General features: G+C 46.7%; 2 protein-coding genes and 1 long non-coding RNA gene across 3 annotated transcripts in view; 1 reads left to right on the top strand and 2 right to left on the bottom strand.

The window, feature by feature from the left end:
* The window catches only part of CAPN6 (calpain 6), a gene marked incomplete at its 3' end in the record, with an annotated part of 41,736 nt that extends 33,018 nt beyond the window's left edge, over positions 1-8,718 (top strand). Inside the window, exons 9-13 of the mRNA XM_084213071.1 lie at positions 550-672; positions 2,610-2,812; positions 4,084-4,205; positions 7,565-7,701; positions 8,536-8,718. Of these exons, the coding sequence (XP_084069197.1) occupies positions 550-672; positions 2,610-2,812; positions 4,084-4,205; positions 7,565-7,701; positions 8,536-8,718 (768 nt within the window). The remainder of the gene's footprint in view (positions 1-549; positions 673-2,609; positions 2,813-4,083; positions 4,206-7,564; positions 7,702-8,535) is intronic.
* Positions 8,719-8,877: 159 nt separating this feature from the next.
* LOC311157899 (serine/threonine-protein kinase PAK 1-like) lies at positions 8,878-22,414 on the bottom strand (the record flags this gene model as incomplete). The annotated part of the gene is given in 13 exon segments (XM_084212949.1): positions 8,878-8,933; positions 12,599-12,668; positions 13,749-13,886; positions 14,884-15,080; positions 15,198-15,297; positions 16,574-16,691; positions 17,529-17,641; positions 18,916-18,964; positions 19,884-19,947; positions 20,859-21,012; positions 21,438-21,554; positions 21,559-21,582; positions 22,397-22,414. Coding segments are annotated over 13 exon segments (1,218 nt in total).
* A 2,761-nt stretch (positions 22,415-25,175) lies between these two features.
* Positions 25,176-26,653, bottom strand: LOC311158041. Its single transcript, XR_014616437.1, has 3 exons — positions 26,500-26,653; positions 25,955-26,064; positions 25,176-25,844 (listed from the first exon to the last, which is right to left on the bottom strand). It is a non-coding gene; the product is annotated as an uncharacterized lncRNA (long non-coding RNA).
* Positions 26,654-27,709: the final 1,056 nt, after the last annotated feature.

Here is a 27,709-nt window from a genome sequence, read left to right on the forward strand (position 1 = left end):
TATGTGAGTTTGTAGAATCAGAAGGTTATGGAATGATTTGGGTTGGCAGGGACCTTAAAGCTCCTCTCAATCCTCAATCCACCCCCTGCCATGGCAGGGACACCTCCCACCATCCCAGTGGCTCCAAGCCCTGTCCAGCCCAGCCTTGGGCACTTCAGGGATCCAGGGGCAGCCCTTGCTTCACCTTAAGGTCATTCCCCACATCCTATCACTAAGATGACCATTTTCATCAATACCTTTTATTTACCTGATACTTTGGATTTTAAGATCCTTATTATTAGCATTCATTTTCCAGCTGTGAATTGCTGGGAATGTCTGTTCCATGGAGAACTCTCCTTCCTCCCCCAAATGTATTTCCATTTGCCTCCTTTGCATGCACATATATCTTGGTTTGAAAAGCCAGGTGTCTGCTAAGAAAGGCAGGAGCCTCCCCTGAAATGGAAAATGCAAACTCTCTCTCTCCACATTGTTATAATTTTGAAATTAAGGGGCTCTCAGCCTCCTGAGGGTGAAATTCCAACAGCTCTTCTCTCTCCTGTCTCCTCCCAGTACCTCTTTGATGTTAAGAAGGCCCAGGACAAAGTGCTGGTGTCCTTACAGCAGGAGGATCGCCGCAAGTATAAGAAAGAAGGGAAAGGAGACAACATCACAATTGGCTTTGAAATCCTCAAGGTAGGCAGCCAGCTGTGCTCCTGGTGCAGAGCTTGTTCAGTTTGCTCAGTCCTGCTTCTCCCAGACAGTCAGATCTTTGGCAGCCAGAGATCATCTCTAGAGAGATAGATCTGGATAATCAGTTGATCTGTTCATCCATCCCTACTCCCTTTCCCACCTTCCTGCCCTTCTCTCTCCCAGCACGTGCAAATTCATACACACAACTTCTGTTACTGTCTGTGGGGTCTGGGCACTTAGCCTGGTAGCTGCCAGTTTGAAATGGATCTTTCAGATAATATACCAGGATTATCTCTGTGCTCCAACTTTGTTTGGGCACTGCACTCGGGCCATGGGAACTCAACTGAATTTAGTTCAGCTCAAACTCTGTTTGAATAAATTTCATTTATTGGAGATAAATAATTTTTGCACCTTGCAAAAGAGCTTTAAGTGTTTTTCCTACTCCAAAACTTTCTAGAGAAAGGCAAAATGATGTTAATACTTAAAACATGGAGGGTTTTTTCTCCTCCTGCTCTCTCCATTTCACATTTGCTGTATTCAGCAAATACAGCCAGGAGAATGAGGTTGAAACTTCTGCAGTTTTTCTGTTGCCACTTAAAAAGCCAGTCTTTTCAAAAGCTGGACTGGTGAGAAGGAAATGAATAAATGGGAAAAGGAACCACAGGGATCCCAAAAGGTAATTTAATTGCACTCTCAAGGCAAATTGAGTAAAATGAAAACACTCAGAGGAGGGAAGCAAAGAAAGAGCAATTTTTCTACTCTTTCACTGAGGATTGGGGCAATCCTGTCATCTGTTGCTACAGCTCCTGGGACTACATTAAATCTATGACCCTACCTTTAAAAAAATCAATTTTTAACAGTTGGTTAGATCTGCTGACATCTGCATCACACCTACTCACTTGCCAATCACCTGTTAACCACATATATTGAAAAGTGTTGTTGCAGAAAGCATAATAATTTCCCTTGTTCATGCCTGTAATTTGGAAAGGCTTGAAAAAGAAAATCACACCTTCCTAAAAGCTTCAGTGCTCTATTTTTATTTCTAATCGATAATTTTTCTATTTTAGATGTATTCTAACACACCAGGCTCATTAGCATGACTAAAGGCCTTGGGAAGAGAGCTGCAGAAAAGGATGAAGGGCTGCCTTTGCTCCAAGAGCTGCTTGAGAGGGGGGTTTAGATTTAAACTGGGCTCTGGCAATACCAGTGCCCTGGAGAGGGTGTCAAGAGTTAAGCACAATTTCAAGGCTTAGAACAAAACGTGCATGGTTATTCTGTGGCTTTTGTATTCAGGAAAGGGCAAGGAAAATCCAGCTGTGTTCATCTGGATTGGGAGCCTGCTGTCAAAGGGTAGAGATGGGAGGCAGAGGGATCTTGTCATAGTTGAGATGGTCACAATATAAACCAACACTCCATTTTCAGAAGACTTCAAACTGGTTTTATTATAGCCTGCATGCTTTTTATACATTCTTACAAAACTCATCAGTTTGCACTTTACTCATTGGTCAGGAAAGACAAACAAAGTGCTCATTGGGATAGGCAGTTGCAAGTTTCTCTTATTTATCCTTCCTTCTGTTTTGGTCTCTATGTGAATAACCTTGGTAGAAAATTCTTTCAGGGGTAAACGTGGATCCTCTTATCAAACAGGGATCCTCTTATCAAACTTCTCTCTGCCTCACAGAAGTCCCTGTAAAACCTCTTCCATGGGATTTCAGCCTTGTCTGAGCAGGTGCAGTCCTTGGGCTGTGTGTCCATCTCTGGAAGTGTTCCAAGCTCTGCAGCAGCATCACATCATCTCTTTCAGTGGGCTCCTGTCTTTGCCAGCCCCAAACTTTTACCTGCCCCAGCAAACTGGATTTGCCAATGGGTGAAAAGCTGTGTGGTGCTCAGGGAGAGCCCTGCCCTTAGCCCTGCTGTCCCTAACCCCTCTCCTGCTGCAGGTGGAGGACAACAGGAGGTACAGGCTGCACAAGCTCACGGTGCAGGAGAGAGTGGCCACGTCTCCCTACTCCAACACGCGCAGCGTGTTCCTCAGGAGGACCCTGCAGCAAGGCCGCTACGTCCTGGTCCCAACCACCTACATCCCAGGGGTCCCCACCAAATTCATCCTCAGGCTCTACACAGATGTGCCCTCAAAACTCAGGTGGGTGCCGCTCACAGCTGCAGGAGAGCCTCCTTTGCCTCCAGGCTGCAGCTTCTTGGGAGGGGTTGCCAGGTTGTCCTGCAACTCACTGGCTCGTGTGGCTCCAGAACTGAGCCCTGGAGACATCAGGAGCACCCCTGAGAATATCCAGGTTTGTGCATGGTCAGGAAATGTTTAGTTAGGGACATCTTGGGTGATTCACTTTGAGTCTTTTGGCTTTTTTAGTTCAGATTGTGAAAAACGCCAATCACTTCTTTTTAAAAGTTTAAAGGTTTAATAGTAATAAAATGGTTATAGAAATAGCAATACAGTTAGAGTAATAATAATTTGGACAACTTGAATAAGGACAATATTAGACAACAAAAAACAAAGAGTTATGGACATCTAGGTACCTCTTTCTGGGCAGCACAAGCCCGAAAAAGGACACCTGTTAACAAAGGGTGAACCCTTAAAAACGACAGCCTGTTGCATATTCATACACTTCATACATGATGCATAAATTCCATTCAAATAAAGAATTCGGTCTGGTCATTGTCACCTTCTTCCTCCTAATCCTAACAGCGCCTTCGAGGCGGGAAGAAGTTCCCTTCTTCTGATAATGGAGCAATAAATTCTTTTTCTCTGAAAGATTGAGGTGTCCTGTGGCTGCTATCTCGCTGCAAGTCCTTTCTTTAAAAAAAGTATCTTACATAGCACAGTTTCTATTTCAACATTTTGTTATAACCCAAAACTATATTAAACACACTACTTAAGAGAATTAATACAGCATCACTTTCTAACACAACACATGTAATATTCATTTTAATATTTGCAAAAAGCCAATCATAAAATAGGCATTTTTCACAAGTTCTTGTAGTGGCCCCCAGTTCTTGGTCAGGACACCGAGCACTGGTGCTTGTGGCTACAGCTGATACTTGTTGTTTCTGTGGCCATCTCCTCTGAAAGCAGTGGCTGCTGCAAGAGCAGAGCCAGTGCTTCATTAATCAGGCCCACTGCATCTATTTCTTGATTTGATAGTATTTTCCACTATTTAAAATTGGGGGTTTATTCACCACTTTTGCTTCTACACAAAAGATAACACAAATTTGTTTCACTTTGCTTTGCTCTATATTTATTTCTTACATCTGTGATTTCTCCACCACAGAATTCAAAAACGGCAGATGAGGAAAAACTACAAATCTCATGTTCTAAAAATGCCAGATTTCCACAAGCATTGATTGTGTGCTTGACATTCTTTGCTTAGGTTATTGTTTTCTTCCATGATTTTTCAGGGAGCTGAAGGCAGATAGGCCTAAAATGACATGTTGCAGTCTTCTTTGTGGCTACCCACGCAGAGTCACCCAAATCAAAGTCCACTCTGCAGAGGGTTTGCAGAAACAAGACAGATCAGGAGGTAAGTGGAAAGAGAGTCTGGAGGAGTGGAATTGGCTTTTCAGTCCTCTAAAGATGATTTGGGTTGATATGTAAGCAATCAGAAATTATCCAAACTGAGGATTATGGGATTTGTTTTTCCCTCTTGGCTGTAAATCCTGCTCCAGTGGAGAGATCAGATGGGGATGCACAAGAATGAGTCATGGGCAGGTCCATAAGTGGGCAGGATGGGCAGGAGTAGCCAGACCCTCCTGAGGAGCTAATTGTGGGGATTAGTAAGGTTCTTCTGACAGGAAGAAATGGAAAATATCCACTTTCTAAATGGAAAATATCCAGGAGGCAGCTGAATGGCACAGACTCATGTAGTGTGTTACATTTACCTCATTAGAGCACTTCAGGGAGGACCTTTTGGTTTTCAAACAATCATTTTCAGCTGGGTAAAGTAGAACAGGGGTTAAATGCTTTGTACATGACTGTGTGTCTGTCAGAGGAAGTGTCCTGAAGAACTCCAAAATGGCTTTATAGCACCTGATGTTGAGTTAATTAGGAAACTTGCCCAGTTGTCATTAGCTTTTATATTTTCTATTCCTGCTCTGACAGCCTTCATTTTTCACAGCTCAGTGCTGGTTGTTATTAGAGCCCTGTTCCAGGCCAGAGGAAATTTATTTTATTTTTATTTTAAATGTTTTTTGGAAAGCTCCTCCTCGGTGCTGTCTTGGATCCATTGCTGTGTCTGGACAAAATAATGGATGGTTTGCTGTTGTTGGGAATAGTGGATGAATCCAGAGTCAGTCCTGGATGCTGCTTGTGGAAGTACCTCTCTCCAAGTCAGTGTGTTCTGAAGTGGATCCAGCTGTCTGTGAGCCAGGCACAGTGGCAGGTCTGCAGGATGATGAGGAAACTCTGTGCTAGAGGATTTTCTGCCACTCATTCCCAAGCCTGTTTTAAAAATGGCTCTCACTGCTCTCTGTCAGGCCTTTTCCATGAGTTTATCTTTGAGAACAAATCACCTTTTGCACCTTAAGTCTTCCTGCTGACATTCTCTGTTAGATTTGCACATGGAATTGTTTTTCACCGCTTAGAACATAACTGAGTGTTGAGATCTGTGGTGTGTGATGGCCCTGGAAGCAGAGAATCTGTAGTGGGAGCAGCCTGAGAAGCAGAAGGAAGGAGCAGAGATTCACCTGCAAGAGGCAAAACAACCTGCTGTGCTTGGCAGGGCAGTGCTTGTGTCTCAGCACGGCTCCTGCTGCTTGTGCCGTGCCCTTTTCCAGTGGCTGAGGCTGTCAGAGCTCTCCAGGTTCTGGGAAGAGCAGTAGAGAGGAGTGGGAATGCAGCTGGCAAATTCCCTCAGGAATGTTTTCCAGAGAGCTTTTTGCTTGGGTACAGTGCTGCAGGGTGTGGGTGTTAGATCCTCAGTGCAGTTCTCAAAAACCCAAAAATTCAGCCTTAGAGTACTGAGCACAGATTTCCTTAGGCTTTAGAAATGCCATTACTGTTCAGGTGCTCCTGGCTTTTACAGATTCCAACTTTTTCCTTTGCACTGTTCTTTTGTACAACTTCCCAAAGCAGCAGCGTGGCCAGGACTGAGGTGAGAGCTGTTTTGGGGCTCAGGGCAGGGCTGGAGCCATTTGTGTGCCCCAGAGCTGAACCCAGCCCTCCTTCCACTGCCAGAGCTGTTTCCTGAGCAGCAGCTCCAGTTTCATTCCCAGCTCATGGCCAATACCAGGACATTGCTTTTCCACTCTAGCAGACCTTGGTGTTTTTTCTTTGTCCTGTAAATAAACCAGGCACAGAACTGGGCCACCCATCGCTGAGAACATCTGATCCCCCATGTGCTCTCCCACTGCTTGCTTTTGTTGTGGAATTGGAGCCAGTTTCCCTAAAACAACTGACCCATCCAGCACTGCCATCACGGGGTCAGAACATTTTGGAGCATCATGGCTACAGGAACATTTTATGTCTCCCTTCCCCCTCCCTCTGTTTCTCAAGGTCTTGCTGAGAATTTGAATGTTTCCTTCAGATATTTTCTTTCCTTTTCCCTTCACTTAGCCAGTCCCCTCATTAACTGCTCCCTCATCCATCCAGCAGATGTGCCTGTCACCTCTTTAGCTCTGTGCCCTCTCCCCACCCCTCCTTATGCTCTTTATCTCTTAATTACTGTTAATGATCAGGTGTTGCTCTGCTCCTTGCCCTAGGACAAAGCTGTTAACACCATTGGGGTGACAGGCAAGACCCCGTTCTATCCAGATCCGTTTTCCAAATTGCTTTGCAAAGGAGGGCAGCTTTTCCAGCCCTGGTGACACAGCCTGGTGCCACCCCATGCCCCAGAGCTGAATTCACAGTTCAGTGACACAGAAGGCAATTGCCCATCAGAAAAGCCAATATCCTGCTATCTGCCATGGAACTGTGAGGGGTTGTCAGGGAAACACGGGAACAGCTCTGGCCAGGTGTAACCACAGAGCAACATATGGAAAAATCTGTGTCTGACTCGGATGCAGCTGTTATGGGGTTTGTTCGTGTTGGTACCTGGTCTGGTAAATGAGTGATGAGTTTGAGGGAAATCATCTGGGTATGGTTTGCTAAAAAGCTAAAGTTGCCTAAAATTGTGCTGCCTTCTGGCTGTGGTGGTATTTTCAAATAGATGGTGAAATAAAGTGTGTTAGAAACTCTCATGAGCCTGACTTACAGATACCCTGGGTTTATTTAAAATCTGTATCTAAGAAGTAGCAAGGTGTGGGGAAAAAAAATTCTGTCATTAACAACAGAAATAGATAGACTTATGTTGAAATAAAAACATGGTATTTCCTTTGTTTAATTAAAAGTTAATTAGAAAATGGAATGGCCCATTCTATTTGAATGTGTTTGGTGTTTCCAAAACGGATCTTGCTCCTCATTGTAAAGGAAAGAGAAACTTTTATAAGAAAGAAAAATGCTCAGTGTAAAAACAAAGCATTTCTAGAATGTTGAACAATTGCAGGGGGTCACGTATGAGGGTGAGATTCGATATTAGAGAGAAATTCTTCCCTGTAAGGATGCTGAGGCCCTGGCACAGGGTGCCCAGAGCAGCTGGGGCTGCCCCTGGATCCCTGGCAGTGCCCAAGGCCAGGTTGGACATTGGGGCTTGGAGCACCCTGGGACAGTGGAAGGTGTCCCTGCCATGGCAGGGGTGGCACTGGATGGGCTTTAAGGTCCCTCCCAACCCAAACCATTCCATGGTTCTGTGTTTTCACCTGGACAGGGAGCAGTGGCTGTGACATGCTCTGGTGCCATGTCCTGTGGTGCTGCCAGGCACAGGAGGGGATTGTCTCTGCTGGGTTTCTGGGCAGCTCTCAGCTGCCACTCTGTGTGCCCAGAGCTGTGCTGCTGATTGTGTTCCAGGAGCAGATCCCTACGTGCTCATCAAGTGTGAGAACCAACGCCGGCGCTCCCCGGTGCAGCACGACACCACCAGCCCCGTCTTCAACACCCAGGTGATCTTCTACAGGAAGGACATTGACAGTCCTGTCACCATCCAGGTGAGACAGCCACAGGGCAGCTGCTCAGGGCAGGGAGGGCAGCACAGCAGCCTCACTGGGCCAGCTGTTCTTTGTGTGACCCAGGAGAGAAGAGTGAGAGCCTCTGCTCCCCTTGCTGGGCTCTGCCTGGAGCTCTGCTGCTGCTTCTGCTCCACAAACACCAGCTGATGGCACAAGGAATGTTTCATTCCAAGGAATGTTTAATTCCAAAGCACATTTCATTCCAAAGCTTTGAAGGAATTTACAGAATTCCTTTTGCCCCATGTGCTACCTGATGAAACAAAGAAAAGCCAAGTGCTGTCCAGAGTCAGTGTTTGAAACAAACCCAGAGCTAAGGCTGTTATTAAGAAGTTTTCTACCCTGAATTCTAGTCCTGTGAGAACTAGACCTCACTGTTTATTTACCTCAGCACTAGCTGGAGAAAGAGAGCCTGGCACTGAGATGATGCAGTCCAGGAAAGCTTAGTCTTCAGCCTAGTCTGTGGGCCAGGCTCTAAAACTCTGCCACTGAGGAGGTGCAGAGGTGGGCACAGGCAGCCAGAGCAGCACAGACAGGCTACTGTAGGTAGGTTTTACAGCTGATGGGCTAAAAAAGGTCATTTTTATTACTCTTCTAGGCAGGCTCTGACCTAGAAAGCAAAAAGCTGCATTTCTCTCCTTATTTGCATAGTCTATGTAAATGAGCATGCAAATCCAGACTCTCCCTCACGCTCTCTAGACAATGAGCTAAATTTAGACCCAGGCTTTTCCAAGGGGTTATCGGGGGTGACCCTTCCCGGCGGAGTGTGACAGCAGCGCGTCCTCAGCCGTGTTCTCTGTGTCCCCTCGTCGCCAGGTGTGGAACAGCAACCTCCTGAGGGACCAGTTCCTGGGGCAGGCGGTGCTGGCAGCGTCCCCCGGTGAGCCCCGCGAGCAGCAGAGGCTGAAGCTGCGGGGCAGGGGCGGCGGGGAAGCGGCCGAGGTGCCGGGTCACATCAGCATCACCGTGCTGTGCAGCGATGACCTCGGCGAGCTCTGAGCGCCGCCGAGCCAGACGGAGCTGTCACCTCTCGGCAGCGCAGGGAGCACATCAGCATAATCGCTTTAAAGGGGGGGAAAAAAGCTCTCCGTGGGGAAAGGGGGAAATGCATATGAATACATATCTATTTGTGGTACATATCTATGCTCGTGGTACAGCTCATGCAGTAGGAGAGTCGCAGTAGGACAGGAAATAAAACGACGCGGACACTGGAACTCCAAGGGAAGAAGAAGGGTGGTTTATTTCTTGACTCCAACATTTGTAGACTTTCAAAAGTGACAGTGAAAGTGCCACTTCTCCAATGACACTGGACAAACCAACAGTCCATCAAATTTCTCCTCCTCCAGAGAGGAATGCAAAAACAATAATTATTTACATCAAAGTGCGTGAGAAACTCCACTACAAGAATGTAAACATTGGAAGGCTTAAAAGAACTTAGAAAAACAGGGTGACAGGAGAGGGGCCAAATGGAATGCTGGCAGGTAAGCTTGTGAGGATGGGAGCATCCTTGAGGATGCAGGCAGGGATGGCTGCAGCTCCATCAGGCACCCACCAGCAGCTCGGGGACTGGCAAATACAAGGGGGATTTTTTTTCCATATCCTTCCCATAGAAGGATATAAATTTATTGATGACTTTCACTAAAGATGAGGTGTTTCTGTTCCTTGGTGAAAAAGTCACTACTTGAGGAGCTCAGTCATAGCTCATGGCCTTAAGACCAGTCTTGCCAGGACAGCATTAAAATAGAGGGGCAGATCTTGCAGTGCCTGTTTGAACACCACAGCAAATAAGAGCTTTGTCCACCCAGGGGCTCTCAGATTGATTTTCTGATTGTTGTCTCCTCCACCTTGGGTTGGGGACTCACAGTTTGGTATCTGTGCCCAAGGGCACCTCACAGTTCAGCTGTGGCTTTGCTCAGAGCACGGATTCAGTAATGGGAATGGTTTGTTTTAGCCACCTCATGCTAAAAATGGAATAACAGCCCTCGTGTTTTGGTAGATGTAGCACCAACCCAAAAGAGAAAATGAGCTCATGAGAAAGGTGGGTTTGTAAAAGCAGGATGCTGTTCCCTGGCACTTGTCAGGTCTCAAAATTTTGCAGTCATTTATTGCTGGCACAGCTGATGTTTGATGGAATTTCACTCGGGTACCATGGAGGAGGGTGTTATTTCACATTTCTCTCACAGCAGGGGTCTGGTGCCAGCTCTCCCCTTCCCCTGCAGCCTTGGGCAGGGTTCCCTCAGCAGCAGTCTGGGGTGGGCACGCTGGGCAGTGACCCTGGCAGTGCACCGGGCTCTGTGCCAGACACTCAGAAATGGATTTTACACAGCTGCAGATTCTGGGTGGGAAAGTGAAGCTGAAGGACCATTCTGCCTTTTTACAGCCAGGAAATTTGGATTTCTATGTGCCTTGTAGCCACTTCAGCCACACTGTGAGATTTTTACAATTTATGAAATGGGCCTTGACTGAGCTAATGTTTTCACAAAAGGTCTCCTCAGGGCTCCAAAAGGGTCATTGCTGTGGTAGGAAAATGCTTTCTCTGACAGGCCAGAGATGGTCTGTGGGGCTGTGAATGATGCTGCATGCCATCAGCTTGCATGTACCAAGGACCAAAATCCAGCTCTTTTCAGACAGTTTGGGCTCAGACCCTTTGGCACAGCAAAAATCTTGTCAGAGGTGTGAACTACAGGCCCCACAGGCAAGTGAAATTCTCTGTAAGCTCATGGCTTCAGGGCTGCTTACTCCAGAAATGTTTGTAAACTGAGATTCCTCTCTTTAAAAGCATAAACTGTCTCATGCAGACCAGAGCTTGGACGAGGGCAACTGCAAATGTCAGGGCTGTCCTAGTCCTGCATTGAGAGCTGTCTGCTTTGCTCTTCCTCACACTCTGCTCCAGGCTGTGGAGCTGCTTCCTGCAGTGTTCCCTGTGGGATGGGGCCGTTCCCAGGGCTTGGCTTGGCCAAGGGTAGGTGTTTAGCCTGAAAAATGTTCCACACCGAGATAGCACCACAAGTTTGTGCCTCCCTGCCCCACGATTTGGCTGAGAAAGCTCCTGAGCCCACTGAGAGCACAACGCCAGCTCAGGCCCAAGCTGGAGGGGAATCCCTTGGCTCTTTCCTTGCAGCCACACAGCCCTGGCCCCCTGGCCCAGCACCACCAGCCTCTGTGCAGGGTCGTCCCCAGCATCAGTGGGACACAGGGAGTGTGACCAGCAGTTCTCAGGCATGTACAGCCTGGAAAAGTGGGAACTCAGGGTGGGGGGCACAGACACGGTGACTTCTAGGCCTTATCACTGTGCCAGCTCCAGCTATTCCCCCAGTTTGTCCCTGTGGCATGGGGACAGGCACTGCTGGCCAGTGCTGCCCTGAGGGACTGGCAGTGCTGGGAGCTGCAGGAGGCTCAGCCTGGACCTCTGCACTGATTAGTTTTGGGAACTGTTTGGTTTTCCCATCAGGAGGAGCTGATCCAGCCTGGGAACACAGCTGGCTCTGCTGGTTTACAGATGTTTCTGCCTTCCCAGGTGAAGCCAGGCAAGGGCAGGCTGACAGGGGCTTCTGCTGCTGCCTGCTTCTAACATTGGTACTTAAAATTGTTCATTTTTTAACAATAGCAACTATATCTTGGGGCTGATTTTTGGGAGGGGAAGAGGGCTGCATTTATGTACACACTTGAGCCACCTCAAAAATGAAAACAGGTGGAAATGCATGTAAAATATTTCATTGCAGCATTTTGTAACTTTTCAATACGAAGTGACCTAAATAAACTTTTACCAAAAAAATTTCAATTGTAGCGATTTCTGCGCAGGCAGCGGCCGCGAGAGGGCGCTCGGTGTCCAGCCACACAGGTGTGACCAGGGCCAGGTACCGACACCTGACCCAGGTGGGTGCAACACACCCGGACAAAAACGGCCTTTAATGTCTAGAGGGTGCCACACGTTATCCTATACACGCTGTTATAGCTCTCTACACACTGTAACAGTTATAGAAGCGCCTCTTGAGTGTATACAAAAATTTTTTATATATATATATAGATATATATACACACAGATATATACATTTATACATATATACACACACCCAATATATATGTATATACAGATATATTTTTTAAAATATATGTATATACATATATATACATACACACACACATATATATATATATATAAATAAAAGGAGCATTATATAAGGTACTACAATGCAAGACAGTTATAGGGGGGTTGTGCATAGGGGACAATATAAGATACAAGGTAAATATATGTCCATTGCTCTGTGACACACTATCAATACATATAATTATATAACATTATATATAGTACTATATTAATAATATATATTCTATAAATATTTCTCCATATAATAATTATGGAGTATATCATGTGTCTGTGTACATTTGCACACCCCTCCCCCTCCCCCCAATTAGCAATCTATGTTATATACATATCTTTCTCTGTAATCTCTAAATATTCTTTGTGTCAAATGTGTTCTGCCAGGTGGAGGGAGGACAGGGAATTCTCCAAACACTCCACAGTCCCAGCTGACTCTGTGTATCCAACAGGATGTTTTGGCTGCCCCATTCTTCACCCTTCACCCATTTTTGGCTGGAAATGCAATTGCACTTTCTTCCTCACCCAGAAGTGCCACAAGTGGGCAAAACCCAGTCCTTGGGCATTCCAGAGGCAGCATGGTGTGGTGCTGATGAATGAAGGAGACCTTTCCCCATTTCCAAACCATACCAAAACCCCCATAATTGGGACTTTCCACCTTTAAGAAGCAAACAATAATTCAGAAGTGAATGGAACCATTGGGTGAGAAGGGAACAAATCTCCCAACAGAGTGAAAGTTTTATTCCTTCTTTTGCTCTGGGTTGGCACTGCTGGCCTTACAGATTTTCCTGGCTATACAGATCACGTTTGGCAGGACAGAGAGACTCACAGCTGTTCGTAAGAATGGATGCTGCCCAAAGGGAAAAAAAGAAAGAAAGGAAGGAAGTGTTACTTTCCAAAGCCAGTTTCTCACAAAAGGAAGCATGATTCCTCTGCTTACCAGAAATACACATATATAGGACTGAGGGGAGCATCACTACTTCAGTTTTAATATTCAGGACTTTGCTGTCAGAGGCAATAATCAATTTATCAAGGTGTCTTCAGCTTGCTGGGATTTTGACTGTGCCAGCACTCTGAGAATGCCACTTGCTGCCTTAGGGCTTTTTCCATTTCAGGAAACTAAAAGGACTCACATAGGTTCCTTTTCTCTAAAGGTAGGGGCTGCTTTAGTTGTCAGAAAAGATGAGTGCAAGCTGTTCCACAGGGAACTACAGCACTTCCAATAAATGTTGATCCCATTAGGATTTAGGGCTGTGCTGTACTGAAGAACACTCAGGTGCAGGTTTTCAGCACCAAAAAAGAACAGCCAAATCTCTGACTACTGGGCTGGCACTGATTTCCTTTTCCACCAACACCATTTTGGGCCTCTATACCTAGCACCATTCTACTCCAGTTCTCTTGGCACCAGCTAAAACTGAATGCACTCCCAAAATACAACACAGAAATGGTCAGAGGGCAGATGGAACACCTTTCCTCTGAGGAAAAGGCCAAGAGAACTGGGATTGTTCAGCCTGGAGACAAGAAGGCCCCAGGGAGACCTTATTGCAGCCTTTCAAAACTTCAAGGGGACCCATTTTTAGTAGGGCCTGTAGCAAAGGGACAAAGGACAATAGTTTTAAATGAAAAGAGGGGAGATTCAGGTTGGGTCTCAGGAAGAAACTGTTTATGCCAGGGGTGGTGAAACACTGGCACAGATTGCCCAAAGAGGTGTTGGATGCCCCATCCCTGAACACATCCAAAGTCAGGTTGGACAGAGCTCTGAGCAACCTGATCAAGTTGAAGATGTCCCCACTCATGGCAGGGAGGTTGGACCAGATGGACTTTAAAGGTCCTTTCCAAGCCAAATTCTTCTATGATTCTACTTTGTGAAGCACCCAGACTGAGGATTAACAGGAGAGGAGATGTTCCCCTGCAGCCACTGGGCCTTTACCTGCAGGAGCTCCCTGGCTGTCCAGCGGATGCTGGGGTTGGTGTCCAGGCAGGAGTGCAGGAAGGCGTGGAACAGAATTGACATCTTGCTGGGCATCCTCAGAGGGGGGTACCTGTTCCGGGCAATCAGGCGCTGAGCCTGGGGACAGAGGAAGCAGGGGACAGCCACTGACCATCCCTGGGGTGACAGCTTCACTGCAGGCCCCTCCTGGCTTTCTGAGAGTTTTTCTGGTGCTTCTCAAGGGGCTGTGATCAGCATTTGAGGGTAAGGAAGGAGGGATATATATGCCACTCTGTGAGCCTGCAGAGCAGTGATGATAATGACCTTGAGTATAGCTCAGCTGGTCAGAGCGTGGTGCTGGGAACAGCAATCCCCAGATGGGCCATTCACTCAGGAGCTGGACTGGGTGATCCCTCCCAACTCTGATTTCCAGATCCCAGAATATTCTTTCTCTTCATCTGGGTTTGCTGCCTTATACAAGGCAAAAGCAATCCAAAAGTCAGGGAACTTTTTCAAAAAGAGTGGAAGACTGAAATCTTCAGAACTGCTGTCTTCCTCAGGAATTAACTGTGCAGCATTTAACCTGGTATCAGCTAATAGTCATTTTATCCTGGTATGCATTCCTCCACTATTCCTTGCTCCTTTGGTATATGAACTCATCATTTCATTTTAAAGAATTAGGATCTAAAATTGAAAACTTCTAAATACGTTTACTACAAGTAGCTTTGCTAAAATATACTTTGAGAAATTTTTTGAGTAATACATAATTATGGCATCACTAGAACCAGTGACCCTCCCTTAAAGGCACTGGTCAGAATTTGAAATGACTTCTGGGCCTTGTAATGCTTTTCATAATAATTTCCCAACTAGAGATACTTGCTGCTGTTGTTCCCAGCTCCAGCTCAGAGAGAGATCAAACACTGCAGGAGGAACTCAAGCAGTGCTGGAGGCCAAAAAGGCACATTTTTGCACTGGAACAGGTCACTTCTCTCATGACATGTTCTGCAGGGACATTTCTGGAAGTGGGCCTTGGTGGAACTATTTCAGGCTGATTTGAGTGGGATTTTGGTTCATGGGAGACAAAACATGGGACAGATTGGCAAGACAGTGGCACCTGACGGTGTTTGCACCTTACCTGGATGGGGCTTTCTTTAAAGTATGGAGGTTCTCCCTCCAGCATTTCAATAGCCACAATCCCAAGGGCCCAGATGTCCACCTGGGTGTCATATTCCTTTCTTTTCAGGATTTCTGGTGCTACCCAGTAAGGAGAGCCAAGCACTGTGCACCGTGTGCTCCGCTCTGGGGTCAGCTGAGCACACAGGCCAAAATCAGCTGAGGAGGAAAACAAAAATACTGTCAAACCCAGCTTGAACCATGAAACCAAGCACAAGAGCTCCCCACTCTGTGTCTGAGAACACGGGGATGCTGTGCCTGACCAAGAACACCTACTCAGTTTCACAGATCCATCCATCCCGAGAAGAATATTGTCACTTTTGACATCTCTGTGGATCACGTTCTTTGAATGAAGAAAATCCAGGGCTTTGAGGCACTGATACAAAACCCATGAGGATAAAAGTTAATTAACCTCATTTCATCACACAAGACAAGGAAATGGCTCTAAAAGATTGAATTTCTAGGCGAAACACCAATTGTTGATATAGACTGTCCATTCCAAACCCAGCCAGAATGGCTGCAGTGGTTGTGCTCTCTCCATCCAGGTGACAAAGGAGGGTTTGTCAAAAAGGAAAACATCTCTCCCTCCATTATGAAGTGATCACTTTTGTGTGGGAGGCTGCATGACAGAGGTTTTATATTGGCATCAACAGCACATGAAGCAGCACATTAGCCACTTTTCAGAAACAAACACCATTTGGGGTGCAATGCTCTCCTTTTAAGCTGAGGGCTGTGAGAAATGAGGCTCTGTTTTAATTTGCTGTTAGTTTAAAATTCTGCCACCAGCATGTTTGCTTTTACAGGCCAAGAATGCAGTGCAGACCTGCTCCAGTTTAATGAGGCAAAGTTTAGAATGTTAAATAAGTTAAATAAGGGACTGACAAAAGTGTATAATAACAGAGTATAAGAAATGTAGTTGTATTGGCAGGAGGCTCACTCAGATGCCCTTGGTCTTAGGTTGACACGCATCTTGCAAATGTACATTTAGATGAGAAAACAATGAGTAACAAATATTGAGAGCAAAGCTATAAAGTGGACAGGTTCTCTGCTGCATGGCATTGCATTACAAGAATACTCAGACCCGGGATGGTTATTACAAGTAGTAAAAACAGTTCACAACACCTCACAAAAATGGAATTTTTTCCTAGTCAAATCTTCTGACAAAAGGAAATTCTGTTAAGGGAGAAGAGCCATAGGGAATAGAGGTGTGGATCTAGGTACACTTTGTGATTTTGTGGCACGGCTTTTTGGGGTTTCTTTAAGTCCATTTCTTACAAAATGCGTCTTTGTGAGTGACCCCATCTCCTCCAAGACTTTGCCCATTTTCTGTCCTCCACTGCCTGTGGTTCTGTTGCCAGTGTACTATTGCATTTGGTTTTTTAACTTTCCTAGTAAAGAACTGCTATTCCTATTCCCATATCTTTACCTGAGAGCCTCCTAATTTCAAAATTATAATAATTCAGAGAGAGGGGGTTTACATTTTCCATTTCAAGAGAAGCTCCTGCCTTCCTTAACAGACACCTGTCTTTTCAAACCAAGACACCCTTTCATTTTACATTTCATAACAGCAGCAGTGAATCAAAGCTCTGAACACGAAGTCACTCCTGTCCCACCCTGTCCAAGCCATTGGAAGCACAAGTAGGGTCCCTCACCTCCCTGCTGATAGCAGCTATCATTCCTTCCTCCATTAAGACTCGGACAAGAACACTGGTTAAAGTGCCTCCATCCACATATTCCATCACAAGCCACAGGTCTTCATTCACCAGGTAGCTGAGAGAAGAAAACAAAGGCATGGAGATGAATGTGCACAGCTAAATTACCTCGTGGAAAAGACTGTAGGGGAGTTTTGTTTCCAGGTCACTTGTAAATGGAGGCAGAATAAAATGGAGAGACATTCCTTGTAGGCTACAGAGTATTTGGAACTTGTGCAGTCTAAATGAGAAAGGCTCATGAGAAATGAAATGAAAAATGCAATTTTGTAACAGCAGAGATCAATCTGGAACCAGGACACTTGCCATCAACTGAATCATTATCTTAATTTATCACTTCCACCATTCACTCCAGGAACAAGGCAACACAACTCCAAAGTTATCCATGGGAGGAGGCTCTGCAGCACTGAGGACAGATGTTGGCCAACCATTTGGAAAACACTGCATAAAATAAAGTCAGAAACAGGAAAAACTATGTAAAAGCTAGCAAATTATGTGGCTCTGCAAATGAGAATTTAGCCTTCCTGGCTTCCACAGCAATGGAAAATGGTGGGAACAACACAAGGGAGATAATGTCTATGATGGTTTATCAGCATTTATTGTTAAGGCATAGAAAATATGATCAACCTCAAAAAAACAAACCCAAAACAACAGAGGTAATGAACTGACAGGCAGTCGTTTTAGTAAGACATGGCACATCCAGGTTTTGAAAAGAGGCTTCCAACTACATACACCAGAAAAGAGTAATGGAGACCCAAGGCCATCTCCTCCCATCCACTGGAGATGAACAGAGAAATAAGAAAGAGCTCCGTGTTCTGCCAGTGCCCAAAGGGGTTTTTTAACCTTTGCCTTGCCATGTGTGAACAAACATTCCCATGCTAACAGCAGAACCACTCACCTGTCTATATAATTGACAATATTGGGATGCCTGTTTTCCTTCATGATCTGAATCTCGTTGACAACAAATTCCTTCCTGCTCCGTTTGCGGAGAGGCATCTTCTTTAGGGCCACCTGAAATAAAAGTGGAGTCCATGGGCTCCAGAAGTTCTGCTACAGGAGAGCACTGTGGCCACAGCTCTCCTCACAGAGAGCAGCAGGCACAACTTCCCAAGGATTCTTCCTGGGAAGGCAGTGAGAAACACAGAGAGAAGAGAAAACAAGTCTTATCTCTATTCACTGCTCCTGGTTTTGCACATGTGGAATGTGTTATGGAGATTGTTTACCTGAAGTGATTTGTTAATTGGACACAGGTGAAAGTTGTTTTGAGTGATTAGCCAGTCACTCAAAGCTGTGTCGTGGCTGTCTCAGACAGTCATGGGTTTTCTTTAGTATAGTTATAATATAGTATTAGTATGTAATACAGTATAGTTTTAATGAAGCAGTTGTTCAGCCTTCTGAATCATGGAGCCAGAGTACGTTATTTGCTGTGTTGGGGGCACCTGGCTTCAATAGAGCACAATGACCATGGAGAGAGTGTTTTTGGAATGATGGGGCTGGGCTGTGCCAACTGCCCTGTGTCCTTGTGATCTGACACCAGGGCTCAGGAAGTGACAGGACAACGGCTGATTTCTCCACTTGCTTGGGTGCCACTTACAGGACACTTGCTAGACACATTTTGCCTTCTGAACTCTGCAAAAATTTCCCAAAACTATCACCCACATATTCTGACAACACCCTGCACCCACATTCTTCCCTGATGGCCTCAGTTTATCAACTCTGTTATTATTCACGCAGGTTTTTGCAAGCAGGATTTTGTGACTGTGGAAATATATCAAAGCAGCTGGAAATCTTTCAGCAGTTCTATGGAGTTTGGCCATTATTTCAGCAACTGCTGCTGGTCTTGGTTGTAAAACAAAACAAACATTTGTACATGATGGATAAAATCCCACCCTGAAAGATCATAGCAGTTACACACAAAAATATTACAATCCCACAACATTTCTCAGTTCTTGAACTTCAATTTTGCTACTCCATGAGCAATCTGAACTCCACAGTTCAGATTTGCAATTATTTTCTGGGTTTCTTAAGAAATAACCCATTCTCTGGTATTTTAAGCCTTAATTATGTCCCCCTCTGAAAGACACCACTGGCCCTCTAGCATTCTTTGTGGACCTGAGTAGGAACAAAGCCTGTCCAAAATAAGTTTTGCAGGCTGCCACTGCTCTGTGCTTGAGGAACAGGCTGTGCAGGGAAGCTCTACTGGGCACCCAAAGCTCCAGCAGAGCTCACAGCAGAGGGGAAAGCCCTGAAGAGCTGCACAGTGTGCTGGGGGTGTTGGCACTCACCACATCTCCTGTGGCTGGGTCCATGGCTTTGTAAACAGTCCCAAAACCCCTGGAAACAAAAGAGCAGTGAAGAAAGGAGAAGCAGTTCAGGTGCTGGGAGTGAAAGCCAGCCCAGACAGGCGATCTCTGCTGCATGAAGTGTTTTAAAACACCTTGGTTCATCTACTCTTCAAACAGCAGCACAGCAGCCCTCTGTCATGGGGGCGTTCAAGGGAAAACGGAGAAGAAAACTGAAGAAAAAGAGCTGGAGCACAGATCTTCAAAGCCTAAGAGCAGGGGGAGGGTGTGCCTACAAAAACTGAGAAATATTTAATTTTTTTTCCATTTTGCCTTGTTGTGTTGGTTTTTTTCTTTCTTTTTGTGTTTGTGTGTGTATTTTTTTTCCAGGGAATGCATGCTGCAGACTACACAGCGTGGGATTTTGTATGACAGTGTGAGAGTTTATTATTTCACCTCTGGTTTCAATTGCTAAACTACATGGTTATAATCTGGATTACTGAATATTTTTTTAGCAAAATATTTGAAATAAATGTTATTGAGAACTTTTATCTGACAGCTGTGTGGTGGTAAGGTACTCTTTCAGGCAATAAGGTTTGAGGGATGAGAGATCTTTCAGGTCCTGCAGGTGTATAATCCAGAGTACCAAATATTTTTTTAGCAAAATATTCGAAACAAGCGTTATTGAGAACTTTTACCTGGCAGCTGTGGGGTGGTAAGGTGCTCTTTTAGGCAATAAGGTTTGAGGGATGGGAGATTTTTCAGGTCCTGCTCCTTGTTGCAGGGGAGGCACTGCCAGCATCGAGTTTTCTTTGACAACACCTTCTCAGCACAATTATTAATTCTGACTTGTACTGAGATGGAGGATCTAAAACCACATCATGTTTGGAGCTTGCCTGGATTCACACTTGATATTACAGCAGCAAAATGCCCAGCCATGGTTTTGTAGGAGTAACTGGGATTGGACTTACCCTTGGCCAACTTGAACAAATTCAGTGTATTTGGTCTTAGGGTCCCCCTCGTTCACAATGCCCCCTGAAAGAAACGAAATGCAGGATGCTCACTTCAAACAGACACCACCCTCCAGCAGATGGGAAATGCAGCCCCAGCGTCTGGCTGTGAGCCCTCTGGGGGCAACAACAGCAACAGAGGCAGCTCCAAAGCACAGATGGCTCCACAGATTTTCTGATTTTCTACAGTGCTTTGAAGAGTTACCTTGACAGGAAACAAAGCACCTGGAGAAATATCCACAGGAGACAGAAATCAGGAAAGACCAGGTACCAAAGCAAGAGTTTGTTTTCTACAAACATTTAGGAGAGCTAAAACAACACAGCCTTTATTTTCCTGGGAATAAACCCCGTGTGTGATTGAACAAAAGGTTTAATATTTCTGAAGATTTAATGCACCTTGGGTTCTGGGACTCATTTTTAAGAAACAGTGCAAAGTGTTTCCAGGAGAGAAGGGGACCTTCCCAACTTTCAGCAGTTCACCAAAGGATTGTCTTTAAAGAACAGCATCTCATGTTATAATCAATAATGATGGGGCTTTAGGATCCAGGACCCTCATCATGGATTACCAGGCTAAGTTCTGGTGATAACCTTGCCTGTGCCATTTGAAGGACCACACTGCTTATCTTCAGTCTAACAGGTTGCTGTGAAGTACTTTTGCTCCAATGACTTGTCAGGGGACTAAAGAGAAGTTAGGAACCCAACTATCCTGATTGATTTGGCCATCAGCACTCAGGAGTTCAGTAGTTCATTCACTAGGTCAAAGCACCTTCTGCTGAATCAGAAACCATCCCTGCCTTTGCCTTCAGCGCAGATGGAAGGGCAGGGAACCTGAACCCAATCTGAGCTGCCCTGAGGAATGCCCAGAGAGAGCTCCTGCTTCCTTGGTGCAGCTGAGGCTGGGACACACACACCAGGCAAGAGGCACAGCACACGTACTCAGCTGTTCCAGCACTTCCTCTATCACAGGGAATTTCTTCTGTGGCCGGACCCTGGGTTTGTCCAGAGCGCCCGAGCTTCTGCTGAGGGTGTCAGACAGGAGAAATGTCTCATCATCTGCATCTTCAGCTCCCAGCAGAGAGCTCGTGTGGATCTGTGATGAGAAATTAAGGTCAGGAAGGGAGGAGGCAGGGATCCCCTGAGCTTGTATTCCAAATGCAAACCCTCAGGAAGATGCCTGTCAGCCATATCCAGTGCTCTTAAACTGCTTTTTGCTGTCCACATCACAAACTGAATGAACAAAACCAAAACAACTTCATGGCCAGTTTCATGTTCAATTTTCTTAGATTTTCTCAAATAATCTGTGCAGAGGGGCAGGTACATCCAGGAGACAATTTCTCCTGTATCCTGCAAGGGAAACTGATGACTAAAAGGGAAGTTCAAACTCAATTTTCCAGGTGCCAGTGGCTGGGGTGAAGCACAATGTCATGGCAGCTCAGAACCTCCAGCTGTGAATGGCAGCTGCTGGCTGACCAGAAACTCTCAACTGCACCAATGGTAACCAAAGCTGGCACATACTGATTCTCCTGAGGAAACAGCTGCAGGTTCCTTGTCCACCTTCTTCTCATTATCCTCTTGTCCAGGAAGGGAAAGAGCCAGCTGAGGTCCTGGTGGCAATGTTGTGGCCTGGGGACAGTCAGTAGCAGGAGTGAGAGTCTACCTTCTGCCACTTGGGAGGTTTGATAGTTACACACATCTTTCAGCTGCTTTGACATCAGAAACTGATATAGACATGCACATGGTCCTACAGCCTCTGTCCTCTGTTGCACATGTCACAGTACAATTTAAATATCTATAAATTATGGGGGGTTGAAACAGCTCCAGCTGCTGTTCTGCAGGACCAGAGCACTACATCAAGTTGCCCCAAATTTGCTGTTTCCAACTGCTTTAAAGCTTAAAGGCCACTTAGAGAACTGAAGCAAATCAAAGGCACCATTCTACACTTTCACACCTCACTGGTGCTCTATTTAAAATGTTTTATATTAACCCTAATAAATTTGGCCAGTGGATGTCATGCCTCTCTCTAGGATTGTTATTGCAACCCAACATTTATTAGTGTGGATTGTTATTTAAAACTTCCTTTCAATGGTTCCAGTGAGTTACATTATCAATTATAACCTTATTTATGCTCAGCTAATATCCAGCTGTACTAAAGATAAATCATGAAACTTGCTAGAAAGGGAATTCTAAGTTGTTAAAACTAAATTAAAATAGGGCAATTATACAGTATTGAAAGTTGCTGTGAATTAGATTTTCCACCATGGCTAAACCCACAATCTTCCTGCAAAACCAGACTTTCATCTGTTTAAAAGCTTTGACCAGAAACTGAGGAAACAGCCAGGGATCCCACTGCTGCTGCAAAACCAGACATGGACATTTTTACAGGCTGGCACACTGTTGGAGCAGGCAAAGCTCATTCACAGCTTGCTCCACAGTTCTTAAACTCTAGGAATGTCAAAGGTTCCTTTCCCACTCACCAAAGGACAGGTTGCCATGCATCCACGTCTGGATAACCGGATGATCAGATCTGCAGTGGGCAAGAGAAGATGAACCAGATGCTGTTAGAAAACTGCCTCTTGTGGGGCATCCCCCATGGAACAAGTCAGCATTTTTCAGAGCATTTTTATTTCACATCATCCCTCCAGGAGCAACAGTTCTTTTCCACAGGAAGCAACAGAACACAACAAAACACCAGATTAATTTTTTTCTACATCTATCTATTTTTTGTGCTGTTTCACCAGCAAATAGAAACACAGTCAAGAAAATGTAAATTGTTCTTTAATAGTCAATGATTCTGCTCTGCCCAAGAGATAAAGAAGTTTTCCTTTTTTTTCCTATTATTAAATTGCATATGTTGGTTCTCTTTAGCTTGCTGAAAATGCTTCCCTAGAAAAACTTTCCCAAAATCCCCTTAGCTGTGTGAATTCTATTCTGATACTGCACAGGAACAGCTCCTGGGTTCAGGAGCACACACTGTTGGGAAGTCATGTTTCCTCATGAAGGTCATCAATATTTTAGCACAAGTCAAATCCTTTAATTAGGGGAAAAAAATCTTTTCCCTCAGTTCTGAAGATAATTGCACAGTTTTTGTAAGCACTTCTAACAAGCTCTTCCAGTGTGCATTTTGGAAGTTGGCTGAAACAGCAAAGTGAGGGAATTACAGACTCCCCAAGCTGTTGTGCATAGGGAATAGAACCCCCACAGGGCTCCCCACATTCCAAATGCTGTCCTCATTGAGACACCCCTTTTAGCAGAAGCTATTGACAGGAGCTCTACCAAAACCAATGCCATCTCACTGTCATTCCTGTTCCAAATTCAGCTTAGTTCCTAAGGAAGAGCAGAAAGAACACAGTGATCCCAAAGCCATATATGCTGCACCTAGGGCAAAGCACTACTCACTCTTCAGACGAGCTGTCACCAGCCAGGGTTTATCTGGATGAAAATACAGTGTAGATGCGGCAGACAGGAATTCACACACTATGGCAACAACTTGCTGGATCATTTCTGGAGAGCTGTGCTAGAACTTGCACAGCAGCATAACTCAAAAGTCAGCTAAAACCCTTGCTGGTTTGCAGGCAGTCCACTGAGAACTCCTGGAGGAGGAGGATCCTCCTGGAATGCCAGCAGAAGGGGCATTGAGGAGGTCTGGGCTGCAGGAATGGCAGTGTCCTGTTGCCACTGCGGGGATGTGCCAACCTTTAAGTGACAGCCCAACGGGCTCTGACATCACAGTGGCAGCAGCTGCAGGTTCACACTCTGTGGAATGGTTCCAGGCTGCTTCTGGTGCAGCTGGATGTTCAATTTTGCTCATTCTGGAGCCTGACATCCCTTTATGGCAGTGAGATGTCAACCTTCCTCCTGATGCAAAGCTCCTATTTCTGCATGGAGCTCACCATGGAAATCATCTCTGCACTTCCACGGAGTAAAGATTTAAGGCTAAACTCATTTTCTGGTGATTCTTTGATTCCATTACAAAGCTCTTCTCTATTAGTAGACAAAACAGTGCCTTCAGGAGCTTTGCACTGGACTTTTGTTGCTCAGTAACAACAACATCTTGCTGAAATGGTCTCTGCTGTCTGATTAGAGGGTAAACCCCACCCTGATGGAATTAATTTTCAGCACAGCAGGGAACACTGTGGGGAAAGACTCTGCCTTGCACAATCCTGACACTGAGGTGCTAAGGTCTCTCCTGGTCCAGTTCCTGTAGCTCTGCTGTCACTGTATGGAACACAGAGCTTGGGAAACCCCTGATGCCCCTACAAAAATATATTCCCTTGGATGTGAGGGAACCCTGCAGGCTCAGCTCCCTCAGCGGACAGACAGCTCTTCAATCCTTCTCCTCTCCAATTTCTGTGTGCACAGAAGATGTGCTCAGGCTCTGAATAGCTTTTCTCTCTGCAACAATGGAATATCAGGGCCCTTTCAGAACATAATTTCATCCATTTCTCTCCCTTCCACCCTCTCATGAATTACTAATTTAAAGTGACTTAATATCTATTCTCTATTCCCCTTCGGCTTTGCATATTTTAATTATGCCTCTTCCTAATCCTCATTTTCCCAGAACAGACTTAAATAAGCCAAATTACCCCATCAGTAACTGTCTTTGATACCTCAGTTATTGCAGCTAATTTGCCACTTTTGCCAAACATGCTATTTTTAAGGGATTTTTCTAACACCAAATGATCACACACTCTGTTCCACCAGCTTTTACCTACAAACCAAAGTGATCTGCTGCATGAAATACCATCTTCATCAAAATTCACCTTTTTTTTTTTGGTTAATTGCTGCTAAATCACTTCCTGAAGATTTTAGTGACATTTTGCAGCCTTATCTTGGACTGCCAATGGCAAGTGAGGACAGTGCTGGAGATGTTGGGAGAAATCCTGCTTGTCTCTGCTCAGCCTGAGGACTGCTCCAGTTCAAAACAGAACAATAAATGTCCTTTGCAAAGGGATTTTTCTGCAAAACGCTGAGGTTTTTGTCAGAATACAATGTTTGCCAAGAGAGGAGCATTCACACAGCTATTTTTGCAGTGAGAGGGCATCTTTAGCCAAGACAATAAATAACTACTGGTCCCAAAGAGCTGCTGCCCCAGGCTCTGAAGTGGCTGCAGCCATGTGCTCATGCAGCACGAGAAAAACAGCCCCAGGTAAATTAGAAAGCCCCTAAAAAGAACACAAGCTCACACTCATAGTAAATAATGCAGATACTGGATCTGTCATACTATTTTAGGAGGCAAAGAAAATGTGACCCTGGCATTTTTATTAAGCTTTTCCTCTGTCACTTTGAAGGAAACTTTGGAAGGGTGAAATTCCATTTATTTTCAGGAAATACAGATCCCAGGGGCAGGGGACAGGCAGAGAGGGAGGGGCTGCAGGAGCAGGCTGTGCCCCTGGAGCTGTGACAAAGGCAGACTGCCAGGCACTGGGCACAGTCTCAGTGCCTGTCTCATCGGGGTCCTTGTGTTTTCCCAGTTTGGAGGGAAGCTCCTTGCAATCCTGTCCTTCTCTGCTCCAAGCAGGGCCCAGCCCCAACCCACTGAGTGTCCTGAGCAGGAGTAAGGAATGGCATTTGAGCACAAGGCATCAAGTAAAACCACACCAACCAGACAAGAAATGCCAGCAATGAACTTGGAGCAGGATTCTGAGCTGCCCAGGGCTCCTGGACCACATTTCAGTGTAAAATGTGGTACTGAGACCACCAAAACCCAGAGAGCAAAGCCCAGAAGTGCCATGAGCTTCTGAGGAGTGGGGAGCACCACCTGGGGATTAACCACCAGAATTGCCCCAGGCCTGGGTTTCACTTTCCACCTGCTGAGGCAGGGAGATTTATCCAGCTTCAAGCATGAAAGAGCACGTCATGTTTGCAGCGTGCCCTGCTTCAACAGTGATCTTCTGGCAGCTTCCCTTCTCCACGAGCATCCATCTGTTGGGAAATATATTTGGAAAAAAAAAGTTACTTAAGTAACTAGTACTCAGGAACAATTCCTTTTCCCAGAATTTCATTTGGTGTTATGTGAGGATCAAGAAATTTACCCATTTGGGCTTTCCTACTGTATGGGGTGGCTTTACTTTGCCCCTGCTTGTGCAGCTGTCCAGGGTTTACTTTTACCTCGCATGGGCACTTGGAACGCGTTCCTGCTGAGCTGAGAAGGACAGAGCGGGACAGCTTCACGGCAAGGGATCCCACACCCTGCAGGTCCGACCCCACCTCAGCCCGGAGCTCTGACTGCCCCGAGTGCCAGCTCCGGAGCTGCACACCCCGCTCCGGGCACACCCCGCAGTCCCCATCCGCACACCCGGAGAGGGGGAGCCCCAGACGCTCCGGAGCCCGCGGACGCTCCGGAGCCCGTCCCGCTGCCTGCGGGGAGAGCCCCCAGAGGCGGAGCCCCCTCTGCCCCGACTGCCCTCACACAGAAGGCACCGGCCGCTCCCGTGTCACCCCGCAGCCCTCCCTGCCGCCACAGGGGCTCACCGCCTCCGCTGCCTCCCCTCACGGCCCCCGCACCGCCCGTCCCAGCGGCCGCCACAGCCGGGCCCGCGGCGGCCCCGCAGCCCGGTCACTGCCGGAGCCCCCTCACCGGCTGCCGCGCTGTCGCTGCTGGGGTCGTCGCGCAGCTGCAGCCCGGTGAGGCGGAGGATGCCGGAGCTGCCCGCCTCGTCCAGGGCTGAGAAGGAGAGGGCGAGGTGCACAGGACCCCCGGCCCCACCGCTCCGGTGCCGGCCCGGTTTCGGTCTCTGTCCCCGGCCCGGCCGCCATCTTGGCACGACCCCCACCAACCCTCAATTACCGCGGGGGCGTGGCCTCTGCCCGCCCCTCGGCCGCTCCCACCAATCGGCAGTGGGGGCGGAGTCGAGGGGCGGGGCCCGGTGGGGAGCGGGGCGGGGCTGTGAGCCGCGGGCCGCCAGGGGGCGCTGCCGGGCCGGGCCTGAGGGGCCTGAAGGGGAGAGCCCGGGAACAGGGAAAGTGGGAATGGGAGAGAGTGGGAACGGGGAAACTGGGAATGGGGAGAGAGTGGGAACGGGGAAAAGTGGGAATGGGGAGAGACTGGGAATGGGGGAGAGTTTGGGAATGGAGAGAGACTGGGAATGGGGAGAGATTGGGAATGGGGAGAGACTGACAATGGGGAGAGACTGACAATGGGGGAGAGACTGGGAATGGGGAGACTGGGAATGGGGGAGAGATTGGGAATGGGGAGAGACTGGGAATGGGGAAACTGGGAATGGGGAGAGATTGGGAATGGGGGAAACTGGGAATGGGGAGAGACTGACAATCGGAGAGACTGGGAATGGGGGAGAGAGTGGGAATGGGGTAAGCTGGGAATGGGGAGAGATTGGGAATGGGGAGAGTGGTAATGGGGGAAAGTGGGAATGGGGAGAGACTGGAAATGGAGAGACTGGGAATGGGGGAAACTGGGAATGGGGAGAGATTGGGAATGGGGGAAACTGGGAATGGGGAGAGACTGGAAATGGGGAGACTGGGAACGGGGGGAAACTGGGCATGGGGAGAGACTGGGAATGGGGAAACTGGGCATGGGGAGAGACTGGGAATGGGGGGATACTAGGAAGGGGGGATACTGGGAGGGGAGGGAGACATGGGTCACTCCCCAGGTCCAAAGGTCACCTGCACCAGGTGCTTCAGAGCATCACATGTCTGGAAAACAGGAAAAATACCAAGCAAGGATCTTCATGGCAGAGCAAAGGGAACAGAGCCTGGAAGAGCAGTTTTGTTCTCCTCCGTTTTCTCAGAATACAGTGTTCAGGTGACACCGTGCTGTTAACAGGACGTGT

Source organism: Fringilla coelebs (assembly GCF_963513975.1).
Source record: "Fringilla coelebs genome assembly, chromosome: 11".
In the NCBI taxonomy this organism is placed as follows: Eukaryota; Metazoa; Chordata; class Aves; order Passeriformes; family Fringillidae; genus Fringilla; species Fringilla coelebs.